This window comes from Zingiber officinale, chromosome 4B (assembly GCF_018446385.1).
Source record: "Zingiber officinale cultivar Zhangliang chromosome 4B, Zo_v1.1, whole genome shotgun sequence".
Taxonomy (NCBI): Eukaryota; Viridiplantae; Streptophyta; class Magnoliopsida; order Zingiberales; family Zingiberaceae; genus Zingiber; species Zingiber officinale.
Window position 1 is genome coordinate 22595864 of NC_055993.1, and position 21614 is coordinate 22617477.

General features: G+C 37.8%; 1 protein-coding gene across 1 annotated transcript; it reads left to right on the forward strand.

The window, feature by feature from the left end:
* The first annotated feature begins 451 nt into the window (after positions 1 to 451).
* Positions 452 to 1310, forward strand: LOC121977455 (chaperone protein dnaJ 11, chloroplastic-like). Its single transcript, XM_042530022.1, has one exon. It carries the CDS (start codon positions 463 to 465, stop codon positions 934 to 936), a length of 474 nt encoding a protein of 157 aa, XP_042385956.1. The 5' UTR covers positions 452 to 462; the 3' UTR covers positions 937 to 1310.
* The last annotated feature ends 20304 nt before the right edge of the window (positions 1311 to 21614 follow it).

Below are 21614 nucleotides of genomic sequence, written 5' to 3' on the forward strand. Positions count from 1 at the left end.
CTCGGGTCGATCCACAGACCGATCTACTGATACTGGTACGCTAGGAAACTCCGGATCGTTCAACCGACCGATCCATAAACTATACTGCAATACTGTATGCTGCTGGATCGGTCTGCCGACCGATCCAGCTGGTCCCTGATCGGTCAATAAGACCGATCAGTGGCTTACTGATCGGTCTGCTGACCGATCAGTGAGTCATTTTTTTTTTGCGATCCAGCTCCTGATCGATCCCCGGATCGATCAGGGAACGAACAGAAGCTTCTGTTCGTAGAACCCAGGTCCCTGATCGATCTAGACTCATTTATACCCCTAAATATACTGACAGATGGATAAATTTATTAATGATGATATTAGAAAAAAGTTCGACTTGCGTCAGACCCAGGCTCTGTTTCTTTGACTTCTTCCGCTCTCTATAAAATGGGGCGAACCCTCGCGCTACTTTTCCACGCAATAGCCTGTGCCATGTCGCTGGCCTCCTCCCAATTCCTCGGCCACCGCCTCGCGCTTCCTCCCCGCTCCTCCGCCGCATGCTTCTCTCCATCCTCCCCCATCTCGACCCGCTCCCTCGATGTATGCGCCTCTTACTCTGCCGGCACGGCCACCATCGCATCCCCTTTCTCCTCCTCCCTCTACGACGTGCTCGGAGTGCCCCCCACCGCCAGCACCCCGGAGATCAAGGCTGCGTACCGGAGGCTCGCCCTTAAGTGTCATCCGGATGTGGTGGCCACCGGCCGCCGGGGCGCGTCCGCAGACGAGTTCATGCGGGTCCAGACGGCCTACGCCACGCTCTCCGACAGCGAAAGACGCGCTGACTACGATCGCCGAATCACCGACTCGGCGGCGATCCACGTATTCAGTCCCCGTCAAGCGTACGCGCGGAGCACTTCGTTCCCAGGCTACAGCCGTCGCACGTGGGAGACGGACCAGTGCTGGTAGTGGAAGAAGCCAAGACGAGCCTATCTATCTGATTCCCAAATAAGCTGGCTTCCATTGGATTGTATTTTGACGTACGGCCTGACCTCGTGTGCTAATACTCATCACTCTCGTGGTTGCAAATTGGAGCTCGGAGTCACCATGATTCAAAGCTTCAACGGCAGCACCTACTGAACTTGCTATTTCTGAATGTTTCAGGTTTCGCACTGTACTACCCTCCTTGTCAGCCATGATTTCTTAGTTTCTGAATACATATATATACAAAAAGGAGGAAAGAAATCTTTACTTGTTGAATACCGCATGCCTTATGCTTGTCTGATCTAGTTTTTTCTGCAATTCAGACAAAGATTTGTGTATAGCTCATTGATCGCAGCGAATATTGTTCTTTCATTCTTTTTTTTTCTAAAAAAGACAAAATTAATGTTGGACGCCACCCAGAGAAGTGTTGGAAAGTGTTGTTTACTTAGCTCAGCAAAGAGGAAATGTCATGTTCAAACAGGGCAATTAGGATTAGATGTACTGCAACTTGAATTCTTAATCAACGGGGCAATTTACACTTGCTGCAAATTGAATCAGCAATGACATATACCTCAGCGTGTGTGACCAATGGGCGAACTGTTCTTCCCTTGAGAGCAAACATGATGATAGTGACTTTTTGAAAATGAGATACTTCTCAATCTGGGAGAGGATTTTTTTAATTATTTTATTGGTATGATGTATTCAATTTATCCTAAGATGAACCCTACAACCAAAATAACTTGCAACAAGTGGCTTATTAGTCCAAAGTTTTTGGATTAACTGTCCATTAAAAGAAATTTATCTATTAATATACTGAAATTGAGATTCGATCTTTATGTATTTGAAAAATTGAAAAAGGTGCCCTGAATAATTTCTTTACAACTTGATTTAATCTAAGAAACAACAAAATTCATAAATAGTGCCTTTAAATTTTGATTTTTCTCAAGGATCACATAATTATTTTTTTTTTCCCAAAAGATGCCCCACCCAATTATAGAAAACCTTTAATACCGAGTAAGCTCATTCGAACCATTTACCTAAGGGACAGGGATCCCTTGATTCGTAATTTACGGACCAAGGGATGGTCCACTGATAAGGACCTTTGATTTGGATGAACTCCATCTTTAAGTAGGTGGAGTCCATTCAAATCAAAGGTCCTCATGTAATGGATCATTTCCTGATCCACAATTTACAGACAAGAGAATCTACTCTTTCACCTAAGTGCTCTAAAAAATTTGAACAACCCAACCAACCAAGTCTTATCCAAAACCTCATTAACCCCTCTTTATTACGGAGGATGGAAATAAAAATTGAGTAAAGTTTCCACGTAGAAATTTTTTCAATGCTTATTTCAAATGGACTACTCATCATTTTTGTTGTTTATTTATTATAAAATTAATAAATAGACATAACTAACTTTGTGAAACTTTTTCAAAAATATTTTTTTAATCCTCCCAAATCAGACTAAAGCCATCTTTTCTTTCTCCCTCATTTTTGTTCTCGTGTTCAGGTTACATGCGGCAGTCCTGAGATTATTTTCTTTTTTATTTTGACCACATATTTTTTATTCCCATATTTTTTTTCTTCGTAATTTATCATTTTTAAAAAGAAAATTTTCTCTACTTTTTGTTATGGATTATTTTCTCTTCCATTCTTTTGTTTTTTTTCCCCCTTTTTTAACCTTTTCCCTAGAGATTTTTTCCGCCTTGAATTCATTTCCTTCCTCAATCTACACCTACAAGCATAGCATAAATGTCTCATTTGATCTTCCATCAAACAAACCATTTGCCCCCAATGAGCATAGTTTGTTGGTCGCGGTGTGGCCGGTAAAAGAGAATGAATTATCCTGAAATTAAAATTATATTCTTTTCATTCTTTCAACTTTAACTAAGATACACTTGTTAATAAATAGAAATAAATTACATAAAAGAATAAACGATGCTACCGGATTTGCTTAGTTTGTAACCGAGGAGGTTACTAATTCAAGACAAGTGAAGCCCACTATTTTAACTCCTTCGATCAAGATTAGAGGCGGAGAAGTCTTGTACAATGATTTATAGTTCAGAAAATAAAAACATAATTTAAAAATTCGTTTACAAGTGTTGTGTTAAAATGAAGAGAACAAAGACTCTATTGATAGTCTGTTAATCAAAAATATCTGTTGGCTGATGTGACATATTAGAGTGCTTGGAGTGAGTTCGGGAGCCCTTAGCGGTGCATTCTATCTTCTTCGCAATGGCTCTTCAACGACTTCAGGATAAAATTTGATCCTCGTCCGAGCACCTAGACCGGTCTGAGCGTCTAGAGTGTTGTTGACATGGACTGTAATAGTTATCCGCAGCAACATCTTGAAGAGAGGTGCCTGTTCGGTACAAGCTGGTCCGAGCGCCTAGACCTGGCCTGGGCACCTAGAGTTCGAGCACCTGGACAAAGTCAACATAGAGTTGACTTTGTCCAGTTGCTGCTCCGGTCTCTTGGGTGATTCTCCGACCATCCAAAATTGAGTTCACCCGAACCCAACTCCAATATTCTCTCTTCGAGCAGTATTCCACTCTGCCTTCTCGTTCCTCGAAAGTGTTGCACACACCTTTCTCGCTTCATCGATGTACTCTTTCGCAACTTCTCATCGCTCAGATGCATCGAGTTCGTCAACTCGCTTCCCGTGTCATCATTCTCATCCACTACGTCTTTCGCTCGACTTCTTGTATTCCTAAGTCCTTGCACACGTAGACACAAGGCATAAAAAATGTAGAGCCTAACTTAACCTTCGTTGTGTTGGAGTGTATACTGAAAGCCTAAACTTTTGTAAACATTTGTTTTGAATAAAGAATCACATTTGGTCAAATTATCTACATTTGTTTGTAGTTGTTCAATTAATTTATATTGTAGATAACATAGCATGTGGTGTCACATGCAGAAGATAATGTTATCAGTACCTTATAAATTATAAACAGTAGCTCACGACCAAAATGGAAAGGAATAAATCATTAGAAGGTCGTAGTGTAATTAGGTATCAGTTTATCTTGACTGTATAATTACACTAGTACACATAGAGTGTATTGAGTAGGACCATTTGAGGTCGTTTCTTTTATACTGACTTTATAAAGGAACAAAGACCTCAGTTATTATGGAAGTGTGTGCTCTTAATCCTAATATAATAATAAGCACATATATTTGATATTTATTTCTTTAATTTATCAATGGGTGAGATTTAGTTCGATGAATCAATAAGCCCGATAAATTGGGAAATGGTATCACTTATAGTGTGTGTTGTTGATTATAAAAGGAAACTGTGTCCTAGAGATACTAGGTTGAAAATGTCCTCAAGAGGAGCTCATAAGGATTGTCATGTTAAACCCTGCAGGTGGACTTAGTCCGACATGATAATAAGGTTGAGTGGTACTACTCTTGGACTAAGATATTAATTAAATGAGTTGTCAGTAACTCACTTAATTAGTGGACATTCGATATCTTAAACACAGGGAGACTAACACACTCATAATAAGAAGGAGCCCAAAAATATAATTTGAGATTGGTGCGGTAGTTCAATAATAGTTCTCTAGTGGAATGAATTATTATTGATAAAATTAAGTTGTGTGTTCGGGGCGAACACGGGATGCTTAATTTTATCGGGAGACCAAAATCAATTCTTCCTCTCGGTCCCTATCGTAACCTCTTATTTATAGAGTACTATATCCACCTATACCCACCTTCTATACCCACCTAAAGGGGGTCGGCCAAGCTAGCTTGGGAACCAAGCTAGGGCCGGCCTAAGCATGAATTGGGGTGGTCGGCCCTAGCTTGAACCCAAGCTAGAGGGGCCGGCCATATTAAATTAAAAAGAATTTTAATTTTAATTTTTATTATGTGGAAGATATAATTTATTAAAGAGAATTAAAATTAAAATATCTCTCTTGTAAAAGATCTACAAAAGATTAAAGAAAGAGATTAGATCTCTTTCCTTATTTGTAGATTGGTGAGATATTTTATTTTCTTTTTAAAAATTATTCACATGTTGTAAAATTAAAATTATGGAAATTTATTTTTATCAACCATGAAGAGATTTTTGAAGAGAAATTTTTAATTTTAAAATTTCCGGAAACAAATTAGGAAGTTTTAATTTGTTGATTAAAACTTGTCTAATTTATTTCTCCATGTGGTGGCCGGCCAATATAGTTTAATTTGGGAAATTTTATTTTATTTTTCTCAATTAAATCATGTCAAGGAAATTAAGGAAATTTTATTGTAATTAAATTTCCTAATTTGCCTAGGCCAAGGAATATAAAAGAAGGGGTGGGGGTGCCTTCATGAGGGAAACCTCAATTATTTCTCTCCCTCTTTTGTTCCTTGGTGTGGCCGGTCATCATCATCCTCTCCCTCTCTTCCTCTTGTGGTGGCCGAAACATCCCTATTGCTTGGAGTTTTTGTGGAGGCCGGATACTACTTGGAGAAGAAGATTGAGAAGGAGAGAAAGCTAGCATCTCTTGGAGCTTGGTTGGTGTTTTGATCTTCTTCCTTGGTGAAGCTTCCTTATTGTTGGCCGAACCTAGCTAGGAGGAGAAGAAGGTGGTTGGTGGTTTCTCATCTCGGAAGATCGTTGCCCACACAACGCCCGAGGTTAGAAGAGGAATACGGTAGAAGATCAAGAGGTCTTTCTAGAAGGTATAACTAGTAATTTTTCCTTTCCGCATCATACTAGTTATTTATGGAAATAATACCAAATACAAGAGGCTTACGTTCTAGTATTTCGAATATGTTTTTCGAAGTTGTGTTTTTTTTTGTTTTATTTTTCCTTGTGATTTGATTGTTCTTTTCGGTTAACCTAAAGTTATTTTAGGAAATTAAATATTAGATTTCTATAAAAGGTTTTGTCTAGTCGGTGGTGATTGCTCCCATATCTAAGAAGGCCATGTGCCTCGCCACGTCAGTACTGGGAACCGATTATGGAAATTAATATTTAATGGAATTAATAACTTAAGGTGATTTGGTCGAACGTGTTAAGTTCCGGAGATCCAATTCAAAACCTAATAGAACAAATACATTTAGTTTTGGATCTTACGTGTTAAGTTGCTCATGCGATTCAAAATTTAATTTAAAAGAATACATTGTAGCTAGGAAAGGTACAGACCTTTGTACAAAATTTTGTACAAGAGAACCTCTAGGCTTTCCGAGTAGCAACCAACAATTGGTATCGAGCTAGGGTTTTGCCTCATGTATTTGGTATTAGGTTAATTATGCACATGTCATACATAATTTAGGCAGTTAATAGTAGGATGTGCTAACTTTGTGGACGCAGGATCCAACTATTATGGCTTTTAATTATTATGTGTGTGATTGGACCCTGGACATGTCAAGGGCATTTATATGTGTGCATGATTGTATTAAAATACAACAGGGTGTATTTAGTTTTATTAGGATTTTATTTTGATCTAGATACATGTACATTTCTTTTATGGAATATAGGATCAAAGCGTAAAATTCAATTTATGTCATGGATCGAATCTTGCAAAGCGTGGAACCTTCTAAGGACCAGAGGCGCAGCGGAACAAGGAGGGTGGCGGTGGCCAAATATGGCAGCAACTTGGGATGACAACACACGGAGGACAACTAGAGATAAAAGTCATAATAGTTGAAAATTAGATTTTCTATTTATTGCTTTTATATTGTGCTGTGTGTGCATGTTAGTTTACAAGTTTAGTAGGCTAGCATAGTTAAAATTCCTCATTAATAAATAACTAAGTGGGAGAGGGATTTTTAAGTAAATCCCATGGTCTTCATTACTGGTTTGTAAGTGATGCAAACAAGCTTGCGCATTGGCTCTGAGTGCATTCCTCCATAACGGATGAGCTTGTTTGAGATCACTAGAACAGACTTCCATTTTTAGATGACTATAGGAAGTTAATTAAGAGTGTGTGATCTTCCCCAACGGAAGGGGCATAATCTTATTAATGGACTTAGTGTCAAGTAATGGTATACACTTAGACACATCTAATAGTATCCTCCCCATCGGAGTCACTGCTATTATTTGTGTTACCAAATGATACCAACTATTAATTTTATTTGTCAAAAAGTTAGGTTGACAAAATAATAAAATTAATGGGTTAAAACCCTCCTTTTACAAATGTTGAATTTGTATACGTCCACACTAACGTGGCATACAAAATTCACGGTGTTTTGTGGTGTTGGTTAATTTAAAATAATATTGTTTGAGGAATCAATATTATTCTAAATTTAGAGTTCTGACCAAAAGTTATTTGTGATTCTTAGGATGACTTTCAACCCACTGTCCATCATACTTCAACAGAATAGACTTACTGGACCTAATTACATAGATTGGAAACTGAAAGCTATAAATTTGTACTGACTGAGCATTGCCTCAAGCACCCATCGTGAATCTACCCAAGAGGAGATTGAATATCATAAGAGATGGGTAAAGGCAGATGAGATGGCGCGGTGTTACATTTTGGCTTCAATGTCAAATGTATTGCAACATCAGCATCAAGATTTACCAACAGCTTATGATATTATGAACAATCTCAAGGAACTCTTTGGTCATCAGGATAGGGCTTCTAGACAAGAAGCTATGAGAAAGATAATGACAACCACCATGCAACCGTAAGGGATCATATCCTAAAGATGATGGCTTATCCGAACGAGATAAGATCCTTGGAGGAGAAATTGATGGGAAACCCGGATCGATATGATCCTCCAACGCTACCTAGAAGTTTTGAGCAGTTCCCTTTGAACTATAATATGAATAAGAGGATTTATTCATTAGCGGAACTATTGACAGCAGCAGAAGGATTATTTCGTCACAATTCTCAAATTCACTATGTTGAAAATGGTTCTACTTCTAAACCGAGAGGAAAGAAGAAGAAAAGTTGGCTCTGCAAAGAAAGTGAATAAAACTCAGAGTACAGGATGTGAAGAAGAAGAAGGGCAAGTGCTTCATCCGCAAGCAGGCAGGACATTGGTAAGAATCAGAACAACAAAGGTATATCTCATGCTCTAGTTGTTGAAACATATTTAGCGGTGTTATCTACCAGCACCTGGTGTGTAGATACGGGAGCCACTGATCATGTCTGCAATTCCCTGCAGGGGTTCCAGGAAACCCGACGACTAACTGAAGGAGAGATTACCGTCTATATGTGCAATGCTACTAAGGTGGTGGCTGTTGTAGTGGGAGACGTCTACTTATCTTTTAGTAGAAATAGAAATTTGGTTTTAAGAAATTGTCTTTATGTACCCAGTTTTAGAAAGAATTTAATTTCAGTTTCTAAACTGTTTTTAAATGAATATTCAGTTTCTTTCAGTAACGATGTAGTTATTAAAAGAAATAAAGTGATTATCTATTCTGGTGCATTAGTTGACAATTTGTATACTTTAAATCCAATTTCTTCCACAAGGAAAAACATGGAAACTCATCTTCTAACTCTAATAAAAGAAAAGAACCTTCGGAAATGAACCAAGCATATCTTTGGCATCTAAGGCTTGGTCATATTAACTTAAGTAGGATTCAGAGGCTTATAGCTGATGGACTTTTGAGTTCGTTAGAGTTGGAAAATTTTCCAACTTGTGAATCTTGCTTGGAAGGTAAAATGACCAAGAGGTCGTTCAAGGCCAAGGGGTATAGAGCCAAAGAAGTGTTATAATTGGTTCATTCTAATTTGTGTGGTCCTATGTCTGTCCAGGCAAGAGGAGGTTTTGAATATTTTGTCTCTTTTATAGATGATTATTCAAGATACGGATATATTTACCTAATGCACCGCAAGTCCGAGTGCTTTGATAAGTTCAAAGAGTACAAGGCTGATGTGGAAAAATGACTAGGTAAAAGTATCAAGACACTACGATCTGATCGTGGTGGCGAATACCTCTTAGGAGAGTTTAGGAATTACTTATCAGAGGTCGGGATTCAATACCTGGTACACCCCAACAGAATGGTGTGGCAGAACGAAGGAATAGGACTCTTATGGAGATGGTTAGATCGATGATGAGTTATTCAGGATTACCAAATTCGTTTTGGGGATATGCTCTGGAAACAACAATATACATTCTGAACTTAGTACCTTCTAAATCAGTTTCTTCTACTCCCACAGAATTGTGGAATGGGCGAAAACCGGATTTGGGGTAGTCCAGCACATGTGCTGAAACCAGATGCTGATAAGTTAGAATCTCGTACAGAAGTTCGCGTGTTTGTAGGGTATCCCAAAGGAATGAAAGGAGGTTTATTTTATAGTCCTAAAGACCAGAAGGTCATTGTTATCATCAATGCCCAGTTTTTAGAAGAAGACTATATAATGGATCACAAGCCCAGTAGCAAAGTTGTTTTAGAAGAACTTAGAGAGGACACGTCTACTTGAGTACCAAGACAAGATGAAGTACCACAAGAGCGCAACACGTGTCACACATGATACACAACACAGACAGTGCCTCGTCGTTGTGAGGCAGCCTGAAGATTCATGTTTTGGGAGAGTCTTCGGACTTGATCCGGTAAACATGAACCTGATATGACGAAGCACTCCAAGATATAGATGCATCTTGGCAAAAGGCAATGAATTCTGAAATAGAGTCTATGTACTCTAATAAGGTCTGGGAGCTTGTAGAACCACCTGATGGTGTAAAAGCCGTTGGATGCAAGTGGATCTACAAAAGGAAAAGAGGGACAGACGGGAAGGTAGAAACCTTCAAAGCTAGGCTTGTTGCGAAAGGGTACACTCAGAAAGAGGGAATCGATTATGAGGAGACCTTTTCACCGGTAGCCATGCTTAAGTCTATCCGGATACTCTTATCCATTGCTGCTCATATGGATTATGAGATTTGGCAAATGGATGTCAAGACAACTTTCCTTAATGGAAGTCTTGAAGAGAACATCCATATGAAGCAACCAGAAGGATACATTGAAAAAGGCAAAGAGCATCTAGTGTGCAAGCTCAATCGGTCCATTTATGGACTGAAGCAAGCTTCAAGGTCTTGGAACATCCGGTTTAATGAAGTAATCCAGTCATATGGATTTATTCAGTGTCCGGATGAGTCTTGTGTATACAAGAAGTGTAACGGAAACGTGGTGGTATTTCTTGTACTATATGTAGATGATATTTTGTTAATTGACAACAATGTCAAGGTATTATCAGACGTAAGGGTATGGTTATCCAAACAATTTGATATGAAGGACTTAGGAGATTGTGCACACATTCTTGGGATCAAAGTAATAAGGGATCGTAAGAAAAGAATGTTGTGTCTGTCCCAAGCTTCATATATAGATACAATCCTTGCTCGTTTTAGCATGCAAGATTCCAAGAAAGGTTTTTTACCTTTTAGGCATGGAGTAGCTCTATCTAAAGAGATGTCTCCGAAGACATCAAAGGAGATAGAGGACATGAAAGCAGTTCCTTATGCTTCGGCTGTAGGAAGCTTAATGTATGCAATGCTATGTACGAGACCTGATATCTGTTTTGCCGTGGCCATGGTTAGCAGATATCAGAGTAACCCTGGACAAGGACATTGGACTGCGGTAAAGCATATATTAAAGTACCTGAGAAGGACTAGAGATTATATGCTAGTTTATCAAGCAGATGATTTGCTCCCTGTGGGTTACACGTTTGATTTCCAATCAGATAGGGACAACAGTAAGTCTACATCAGGCTATGTGTTTACTTTAGGAGGTGGAGCCATTTCATGGAGGAGTGTTAAGCAGAAATGCGTTTCGGACTCAACCATGGAAGCTGAGTATGTAGCAGCTTCTGAAGCAGCTAAAGAAGCAGTATGGCTTAGGAACTTTCTAATGGACTTAGATGTGATTCCTGGTTTGCCCAAAATCATCACAATTTATTGTGATAATAGCGGTGCAGTTGCAAACTCGAAGGAACCACAAGCTCATAAGGCAAGTAAGCATATAGAGCGCAAGTACCACCTGATACGAGATATCGTGAAGCGAGGAGAAGTTGTCATCGCCAAGATTGCATCAGCAGATAACCTGGCAGATCCTTTCACTAAGGCCCTTCCGGCGAAAGCTTTCGATCGGCATGTGGAGGGAATGGGAATCAGATGTATGGTAGAAGATATGACATCTTAGTCATTAGTATAAGTGAGAGATTGTTGGAGTGTATACTGAAAGCCTAAGCTTTTGTAAACATTTGTTTTAAATAAAGAATCACATTTTGTCAAATTATCTACATTTGTTTATAGTTGTTCAATTAATTTATATTGTAGATAACATAGCATGTGGTGTCACATGCAGAAGATAATGTTATCAATACCTTATAAATTATAAACAGTAGCTCACGACCAAAATGGAAAGGAACAAATCATTAGAAGGTCGTAGTATAATTAGGTATCAGTTTATCTTGACTGTATAATTACACTAGTACACTTAGAGTGTATTGAGTAGGACCATTTGAGGTCGTTTATTTTATATTGACTTTATAAAGGAACAAAGACCTCAGTTATTATGGAAGTGTGTGCTCTTAATCCTAATATAATAATAATCACATATATTTGATATTTATTTCTTTAATTTATTAATGGGTGAGATTTAGTTTGATGAATCAATAAGCCCGATAAATTGGGAAATTGTATCACTTATAGTGTGTGTTGTTTATTATAGAAGGAAACTGTGCCCTAGAGATACTAGGTTGATAATGTCCTCAAGAGGAGCTCATAAGGATTGTCATGTTAAACCCTGCAGGTGGACTTAGTCCGACATGATGATAAGGTTGAGTGATACTACTCTTGGACTAAGATATTAATTAAATAAGTTGTCAGTAACTCACTTAATTAGTGGACATTCGATATCTTAAACACAGGGAGACTAACACACTCATAATAAGAAGGAACCCAAAAATGTAATTTGGGATTGGTGCGGTAGTTCAATAATAGTTCTCTAGTGGAATGAATTATTATTGATAAAATTAAGTTGTGTGTTCGGGGCGAACACGGGATGCTTAATTTTATCGGGAGACCAAAACCAATTCCTCCACTCGGTCCCTATCGTAACCTCTTATTTATAGAGTACTATATCCACCTATACCCACCTTCTATACCCACCTAAAGGGGGCCGACCAAGCTAGCTTGGGAACCAAGCTAGGGCCGGCCTAAGCATGAATTGGGGTGGTCGGCCCTAGCTTGAACCCAAGCTAGAGGGGCCGGCCATATTAAATTAAAAAGAATTTTAATTTTAATTTTTATTATGTGGAAGATATAATTTATTAAAGAGAATTAAAATTAAAATATCTCTCTTGTAAAAGATCTACAAAAGATTAAAGAAAGAGATTAGATCTCTTTCCTTATTTGTAGATTGGTGAGATATTTTATTTTCTTTTTAAAAATTATTCACATGTTGTAAAATTAAAATTATGGAAATTTCTTTTTATTAACCATGAAGAGATTTTTGAAGAGAAATTTTTAATTTTAAAATTTCCGGAAACAAATTAGGAAGTTTTAATTTGTTGATTAAAACTTGTCTAATTTATTTCTACATGTGGTGGCCGGCCAATATAGTTTAATTTGGGAAATTTTATTTTATTTTTCTCAATTAAATCATGTCAAGGAAATTAAGGAAATTTTATTGTAATTAAATTTCCTAATTTGCCTAGGCCAAGGAATATAAAAGAAGGGGTGGGGGTGCCTTCATGAGATACAACCTCTATTATTTCTCTCCCTCTTTTGTTCCTTGGTGTGGCCGGTCATCATCATCCTCTCCCTCTCTTCCTCTTGTGGTGGCCGAAACATCCCTATTGCTTGGAGTTTTTGTGGAGGCCGGATACTACTTGGAGAAGAAGATTGAGAAGGAGAGAAAGCTAGCATCTCTTGGAGCTTGGTTGGTGTTTTGATCTTCTTCCTTGGTGAAGCTTCCTTATTGTTGGCCGAACCTAGCTAGGAGGAGAAGAAGGTGGTTGGTGGTTTCTCATCTCGGAAGATCGTTGCCCACACAACGCCCGAGGTTAGAAGAGGAATACGGTAGAAGATCAAGAGGTCTTTCTAGAAGGTATAACTAGTAATTTTTCCTTTCCGCATCATACTAGTTATTTATGGAAATAATACCAAATACAAGAGGCTTACGTTCTAGTATTTCGAATATGTATTTCGAAGTTGTGTTTTTTTTTGTTTTATTTTTCCTTGTGATTTGATTGTTCTTTTCGATTAACCTAAAGTTATTTTAGGAAATTAAATATTAGATTTCTATAAAAGGTTTTGTCTAGTCGGTGGTGGTTGCTCCCATATCCAAGAAGGCCATGTGCCTCGCCACGTCAGTACTGGGAACCGATTATGGAAATTAATATTTAATGGAATTAATAACTTAAGGTGATTTGGGTCGAACGTGTTAAGTTCCGCAGGAGATCCAAGTCAAAACCTAGAAGAACAAATAGATTAAGTTTTGGATCAAACGTGTTAAGTTCCGCAGGCGATCCAAAATTTAATTTAAAAGAACACATGGTAGTTAGGAAAAGGTTCAGACTTTTGTACAAAATTTTTGTACAGTAGAACCTCTAGGCTTTCCGAGTAGCAACCAACACGTTGATCACATCAAAACTCACCTGGGGTACTTACAATATTCCCCATTTTGGTGTACATCAACCTAAGTTAAGTTAGGGTAATAACAAACAATAAAATGAATGTTTATTGCAAGTACAATAATTTGGCAATAAAATAAAAAAAAATTACACTCCCCCTAAACTTACTTCCTAATTACTCCCCCTAAACATACTTCCTAATTTCTCCCCCTTTTAAGACATAAAAAATAGGGATGTATATAGAAAAAATCTAAAAAAATTTCTAAGAGCGATTAAAATAGTTAGCAAGTTTGAGAATTTTTTTCAAGAATTATTTTTTAAATATCTAAATTTCTAAAAATTTAAAATCATATTTATGAAAAATTAATTTAATTAGTCTAAAAAATCTTGAAAATTTTAGTAAAAAGTAATCATAATAATTTGAGAACATAATAAAAATTTAAGTATAGAAACTTTTTTAGTTTAACTGTAGAAAATATTTAAAATTGAGAGAATTATTTTTAAAAATAAATATTTAAAAATAGTTTTAAATCCTAAAATCTAGTTGATTTTTCTAAATATTCAAAATACAACAGTAATTATCCAAAAAATCAGATTTTTCAAAATTTATCTTCAAAAAATTTTAAATTTTAAAATTATAATTTTAAATAAAATATTCATAAAAAATTATATAATCATTGAAAAATCTTTAAAAAATATACTAATAAATTATTCATTTGTGTAACATAGGGAAATTTTCAATAAAAAAATATAAATATCAGATAAACAAACTAATTAATTTTGTAAATAGAATTAAAGCAAATTAAAACATGTATAAAAATTTATTTAATCTACGTATGATTTAGGAACCCAAAACAAGTTTTACCTACTTAATTAACAAGATATTTTCTTTGAATATTATTTTCATATCACTTTTCTAATTTGTCCCTTGTGAAATCTAAAATACTAGTTAAACCTTTGAGAATTTCTAAAATATTGAACATTTAAAGATGAATGATTCAATTTTCTATTTGATCCTTTAACTTTTCATTTTCAACCTTCAATTTATCGAAATCTTCTAGAAGACATGATTTTACTAAGATAACTCTTAATTCTAAATTCTCCTTTCTTAATTGTTCATTATTTGTTTATAGCTTACATGAACTTCTAGAAATAATTTTGATAAATTTATACAACTTATCAGGAGGTAAAGAACGTACCTCACTTACCAAGTCTGTATCATTATTCGACTCTCCCCCTTCGTCAATGCTCATCTCTGAGGTACTTTCATCATCTTTTTGGTGATCCACTATCAGTGCTAGTCTGGCATATGCTTCCAGCTCAGACTCGGATGACAACTCATCCCATGTTGCATTGAGGTTCTTGTGTTTGGTTTTATTTGGCCCTTTATCCTTCTCTTTTGTCTTGTTCTTCAGTTTTGAGAAGTTGTCTTTTACATGACCTTCTTCATTGCAATTGTAGCATCAGATTTGCCTTTTGCCTCGAAGAAGTTTTGTTGCTTGTGCAAGGATATACCCGATGTAGTGTGTGCTAAAACACATTTCGTAAACATGCACAGCGGAAGACTAAACATAAATAAATCTAATTTATCACAACACATACACCACACACATAAAAAGATACAACATGCAAAACATGATCTCATAATTAAATTTTTATGAAAAGTAAATTTACACTAAGTGTACCTTACGGATGACCTGTAACGAGAAGGGCATCAATTGTTAGCGATGTTGTCGAACCTCGCCTCTATTCGTATCGATGTCGAACTCCTCAAGACAACTTGAGTACAAGCCTCTCCTTCGAAAGTTACTAGCCACGAACAAAGAAGAGGAATCAAGAGGAAGGAAAAGGAAGCAAAACAAGGAAGAGAACCTTCCTTGCTTAGAGGTCACGACAACAAGAGGAACTTCCTCTTGTTGGTGGTGGCGGAAAAAAGAAAGAGGGAGAGAGGAGAGGTAGATTTGGTTTCTCAAAACCTAATCAACCAAATAATGAAACTTGTATCTAATTCTCTCCCAATTACATCTATATATAATCTTCTTTAATGAGTTGGATTAGAAGGCTCAAATCCAACTCATTATCCATTAACTAAAAATTAGCACATTAATCCCTTGGTTTGGTTCACAACTAAACCAAGTTGGTTCATGACTAATTCATGATTAAACCAAATATGATCCAACTCTTCCATAAGAGATGTGGCATATCCACGCTTCCGATTTGACAAATATTTTCATATTTATCTTATGTATGGTTCAACCAAACATTTATCTCTTGATCTAAGAATTCTATTCTTTAACTTGTTTTACATCTTTTAGAGACTCGTTAGTGCGTGTGACCCAATAGGTTCCCAGTTTATTTTGGTCATCTATAATTAACTACTTAAATATGAAACGATTATGAGTGGCACCTAGTAGTACATCATGATCCCAAATTAGCCAAAAATTATAGTTGATTTTAGAATTAATTCTAAATTCTTCAGCAATTACAGTGAGTCGTACCGCGTTCCTTTCACTCGTCTTATACCCACTTGGTTCTGGACATGGTCTATGTGTTAGCCCCCACTAGGCTGTCTATTTCACACCTAGCCCAAGTAATACTTTCTCGTTATGCGGATTCTAATTACTTGTACATGTGTACAAGAGTCTCATACTCTTAACATGTGATGCTTTGACCAAAGACTTTGAGTAATAATCCTAACGAGTGGTCATAGGGTATATGTCTCCTCGCAAGGAGTGGTGAATCCTCTATGGGCTATCCAAATACCTTTGAGCACTTTAACTTATACCCAATCATCCCGGATCCACACCTCGATGAGATGCTTGTTTAAGATGTCAAAGTATAAGTCTCCATGACCAAGATGACTTGTATACCTCAAGTCGAAGGAAACTTGCACTCGTGTTACAGTAAGAACTTTCACAAATATATCTATATATATAGAGAATCATATGAAGTCTTATAACGAGTCACTCCAATGAACTAGTTACCATAACTAGCATCCACGTTTAACTCTTGACATCCCAATGTCTCCAACCTATGAGAAAACAGCTGCTTAGCCAAACCAAGGAGTATAACTCATGCTAACCTCGAATGCATCAATTCTACGACTAGAGAAATTTCAATACATTCATAATTACACATGTGAGATAATCACAAGTTGTGATCCAACCACAAATTCTCTCATGCTATGAATTGTATTACGAACATTCAGTAAATGAATTTAAGATAATTAAACATATAATATGCACTCAAATAGTGAATCTATATTTATCAAATAAATAGTAAAAATCATAAGGCAATTGCCTTAGGACATCCCTCAAATCTAACAACATGTTTCTTACCAAAGTTACTAGACTTAATTTTTTTTTGAAAATTTCCTTACCATAAAATATATTTCATCTTTGTCGAATAATGTGTCAGAATTCGATTCATCCTTCTTGGCTTGCAAGACTAGGTTCTGACTTGACTCTATTTCTTTTGTAATTCCTGCACATTGAGACTCATATAATTCAAAAGTTGAGAATAATTCTTCTTGGTTACTTATCTCTAAGTCCTTAGATATGTAATATGCATCTACTAAGGTTAATTACTCTTGTGTTCTCGGAAAGGTGTTGAGTGCACACCAGATTGAGTCTCGATTCGTTACTGATTTACCAATATTATTGAGTTGGGTGATTAGTTCTTTGATTTTCGCATAGAGTTGAGCCACCATCTCTCCCTTGTTCATTCGGAGGTTTGTTAGCTGATTTTGGAGGATGTCCCATCTCGCTAGGTTGGCTTCCGAGGTACCTTTGTACAACTCCAAGAAATTCTCTCAAAGTTCTTTTGTTGAGTCATAGGTTTCGATCCAATTGAATTCTTGGACTGGTTGTACGGTAAGCAGATGGAATTCTGCTTTGCAGTTGGCTACGAAATCAACCTGCTCCTTCTTATTCCAAAGATACTCTTCCATCTCTATTCTGTGTTGATCTTTGGGTACTACAAAACTATTTTTTAACGTTAGAAATATATCAAAATCAATTTTAAAACATACCTCCATTTTGTGCTTCTAAAGTGCAAATTCTCCTTTGAACTTAGGTGGGTGAATACTGGATTCAACCATCATCTTATTACTTCAGTTGACGTATAGTCCTTCTGAGCTGTTTGGGCTATGATACTAATTGTTGGTCCCGGTGCGGCCGACAAGAAGGGGATGAATTGCCCAGAAATTAGAATTATACCCTTCTCGTTCTTTCGATTTTAACTAAGACACACTTGTTCATAAATAGAAATAAATTACATAAAAGAATAAACAAGGCTATCATATTTACTTAATTTACAACCAGGGAGGTTGCTAATCCAAGACAAGTGAAGAGTATTATTGAAACTCCTTCTTCGATCATGATCGGAGGTAGAGAAGCCCTGTATAGTGATTAATAGCTCAGAAAATGATAACATAATTTAAAAATTCGTATACAAGTGTTGTGTTAAAATGAAGAGAACCAGGGCTTTATGTATAGTCTGTTGGTCAAAAATATTCATTGGTTGATGTGGCATCTCCGGGCGCTTGGAGTGGGGTTTGGGCGCTCCCAGTGGTGCATTCTATCTTCTTCACAACGACTCTTCAACGGCTTCAGGATAAAATTTTATCCTCACCTAGGCACTTGGACTAGTCTGGGCGCCTGGAGTATTGCTGACGTGGACTCCAATCGTGAAACGTCTTGAAGAGAGGCACTTGTTCGATATAGGCTGGCCCGAGCGCTTGGAGTCCAAATGCTCAGACCTGGTTCAGGTGCTTGGACAAAGTCAACACAGAGTTGACTTTGTCTGGCAGCTGCTTCGGTAGCTTGGGTGATTCTCCAATCATTCAAAGTTGAGCTCACTCGAATCCAACTTCGGCCTTCTCTACTCGAACAATCTTCCGCTCCGACTTCTTATCCCTCAAAAGCGCCACGTGTATCCTTCTCACTCCACTAGTGTACTCTTTTACAGTTTCTATTACCTCAGATGCTCTGAGCCCGTCAACTCATTTCTCGTACCATCCTTCTCATCCGTTTGGTCTTCTGCTCTAGTTCTTATATTCCTTTGTCCCTACACACTTAGACACAAGACATCAAAGACACAAAGCCTAACTTACCCTGTTAATTACATCAAAACTAACCGGAGTACTTACATAGTTGAGGTGGTAAGTAGATAAAGATTTACTACTAGAGGTCGAGGGTCAAACCTTGAGGTTGAGAAGGCGTAAATCCCTACATCCCGTATAACTCACTCCATTCATTTACCTCCTCAGTCACCTAGAGGGGATGCTGAGACGATTTTTTTTTTTTTGCGTCATAAATGTGTCATTTAAAATATTACTATATCCTAGAATTCCACCAAAATAGTAGACTTTTTTTTATCTCCTTGCAAATGACCTTTCATTTCTCTATAAATGTCATTTTCAAATCTTGACGCTAGACAAACTTCTATTATTTTTTCTCCGATCTACACTATATTCTTATACATGTATTTCTATTTTTGTTTCTTCATTTTCATGTATTTGTCTTTGGTTCACGCAGAAGCAGTTTTAGACCCTCTTAATTATTTCTCACTAATATATTTTTTTTCAAGTTCTTTGAGTCCTTATAATTTTTGTAACGACCCGACCCTTTGGCCTCTTGGGCGGCCCTTGTGGCAGCCCAACTGGCGACCCTTATGTCGTCGACCCACTTGGCGACCTCTCATGTCGTCGACCGACGACCCTTTGGCCGTGCCGTTACTCACTAGGTCTTGCCGGCGGTGGTTTTGCCTCCCGAGTTGAACTCTAACCTCCGGCTTAATATTAGAGTTTATGATCTCGGTAACCGTGAGATGATCTCACTTGGTTGCGAGATTCATAAACTCTAATACTAAGCCCCGGAGGTTTAGAGTTCACTCGGGGAGGCAAAACCAGGTGGAAGACTAGTGAGCCCAACGGCACGGAGAGGTCGCCAAAGGGTCGACATAATGCCGAAGGTGGCTGCAACAAGGGCCGCCAAGAGGCCAAAGGGTCGGGGTTACAATAAAAGGCGTCTTTTGTTGTAACGACCGGCCTTTGGCCTCTTGGGCGGCCCTTGTCGACCGTCGGCCCTTATATCGTCGGCCCATTTGGCGACCTCTCATGTCGTCGCCTGACCCTTGGCCATGTCGTTACTCACTGACTTCCACCCGGCGTGGTTTGCCTCCCGGTTCAGACTCTAAACCTCAGCTTAGTATTAGAGTTTATGAATCCCGCAAGTGAGATCTCACTTGGTTACCGTGATTCATAAACTCTAATACTTAAGCCCGGAGGTTTAGAGTTCGAATCAGGCAATCCACCGGTCAGAGGTGGGAAGACCTAGTGAGTAACGCGCGGCCAAAGGGTCGTCGACATACGATGAGGTCGCCAAATGGGTCGGATTGCCACAAGGGTCGCCGCCCAAGAGGCCAAAGGGTCGGGTCATAGGCGCTTTTAATACCCTTCTTGTTGTTTGGACCCCATCCGTATGTTCGTCGGCCGGATTTGCGACCTCTAATGTCGATCGATGACCCTTGGCGTTGTCGTTACTCACTGGGACTTTCCACCTGGCAGTGGATTCCTCAGATTTGAACTCTAGACCTCCAGGCTTAAGTATTAGAGTTTATGAATCCTGGTAACCAAGTGAGATGATCTCACTTGGTTACCAGGATTCATAAACTCTAATACTTAAGCCTGGAGGTCTAGAGTTCAAATCCTGGGGGAGGCAAAAATCCACTGCCAGGGGTGGAAAGTCCTAGTGAGTAACGACACGGCCAAGGGTCATCGGTCGACGACATTAGAGGTCGCCAAATGGGCCGACGACATAAGGGCTGACGGTCGACGACATGAGAGGTCGCCAAATGGGCCAAGAGGGTCGGGTCGTTACAATTTTAGCCAAAATTACTACATAGATCTATATTGACAAAAAAAACCCTCTCAAATCCTTTAGTTATCTTTGGAGCCTCCATAATAGTCACATGCTTTATTTTTCATTTTGACCAATTCATATCTAGGTAGTAATTTTGATCTTAGCCCATGAAAGTAAACTTACCTAATTTCAAACATGTCCCTTTATTGTGTTCCCGGGAGTCGCTAAAGTGATCTCATATATTCTTGGTATTGTTGTTTGAGTGCTAAAAGGTCATACCATAGTTTCGGCCAAAATTACTATGGAAATAACTAGTTAAGTTTCAAAGAGGATCCATTTGTTGTCTTGATTCATTCTATTTCTTGTTTTTTTAAAAAAAAAAAATTTAACCAATTTAAATTCATATAATGAAGGAAGCCTTGCCGCAATGGTAAAGTTGTTGTTGTATGACATAGATGTTATAGGTTTGAGTCTCAAAAATGGTCTCTCATAAAGTAACATAAGACTGCATATAATAGTCTCAATTAGGGCACGTAGAGAGCTAAAGGGGGTGGGGTGAATATTTTCGTTCGCTTCTTCAATGATGATTTGCAGTGGATACTCGAAGTGAAGATCTTTACAATGCTAACACCCTTAATTTTACTTAGTATCCACCTCCTTAAGATGATTAATCCAAGGGTCCACTCCTCACTTACAAATACACTATGAAAACCTCTTTCTAGGAGGTGAAGAAGCCCCATACAAGCTCAAGAATGAGAAATACAAACAAAAAACGCAAACTATATTACAAAGAAATCGAAAATGACTTTACAACATGAACTTTACTTTGCTTGCTCTTTTCTTGCTTTCGTTAGCTTATTACTATTTGGAAAGTGCAACAACACTTGTTGTCAAAACTCAAGAACTAGTGTGAACCGTTGTTCGAAATATTCATGACAACCCTTTTCTAGGGTTCTTTGACATCTCCCAATTGATTAGGCTTATCCCTAATCGATTGTCATGTAGGATATGTCCATTCAAATATGTAGAATGACTCTTTTTCGAATATCTAATCGATTGGAGAGTCATACCAATAGATTTGGTAACTTCTAATTGATTGTTCCAATCAATTCAGAAGTTTTTTGTCGCGAGAGAAAGCAACCTAATCGATTGCCCTAATCGATTCTCAAACTCTATGTTCTCTTGCAAAAAAACCCCAATCGATTAGCCTAATCGATTGGTTAATTGATTGCCTCAATCAACTCACAATCTTTTTGTGCTCTCACGAAAATAAGCTGATCGATTGGCTCAA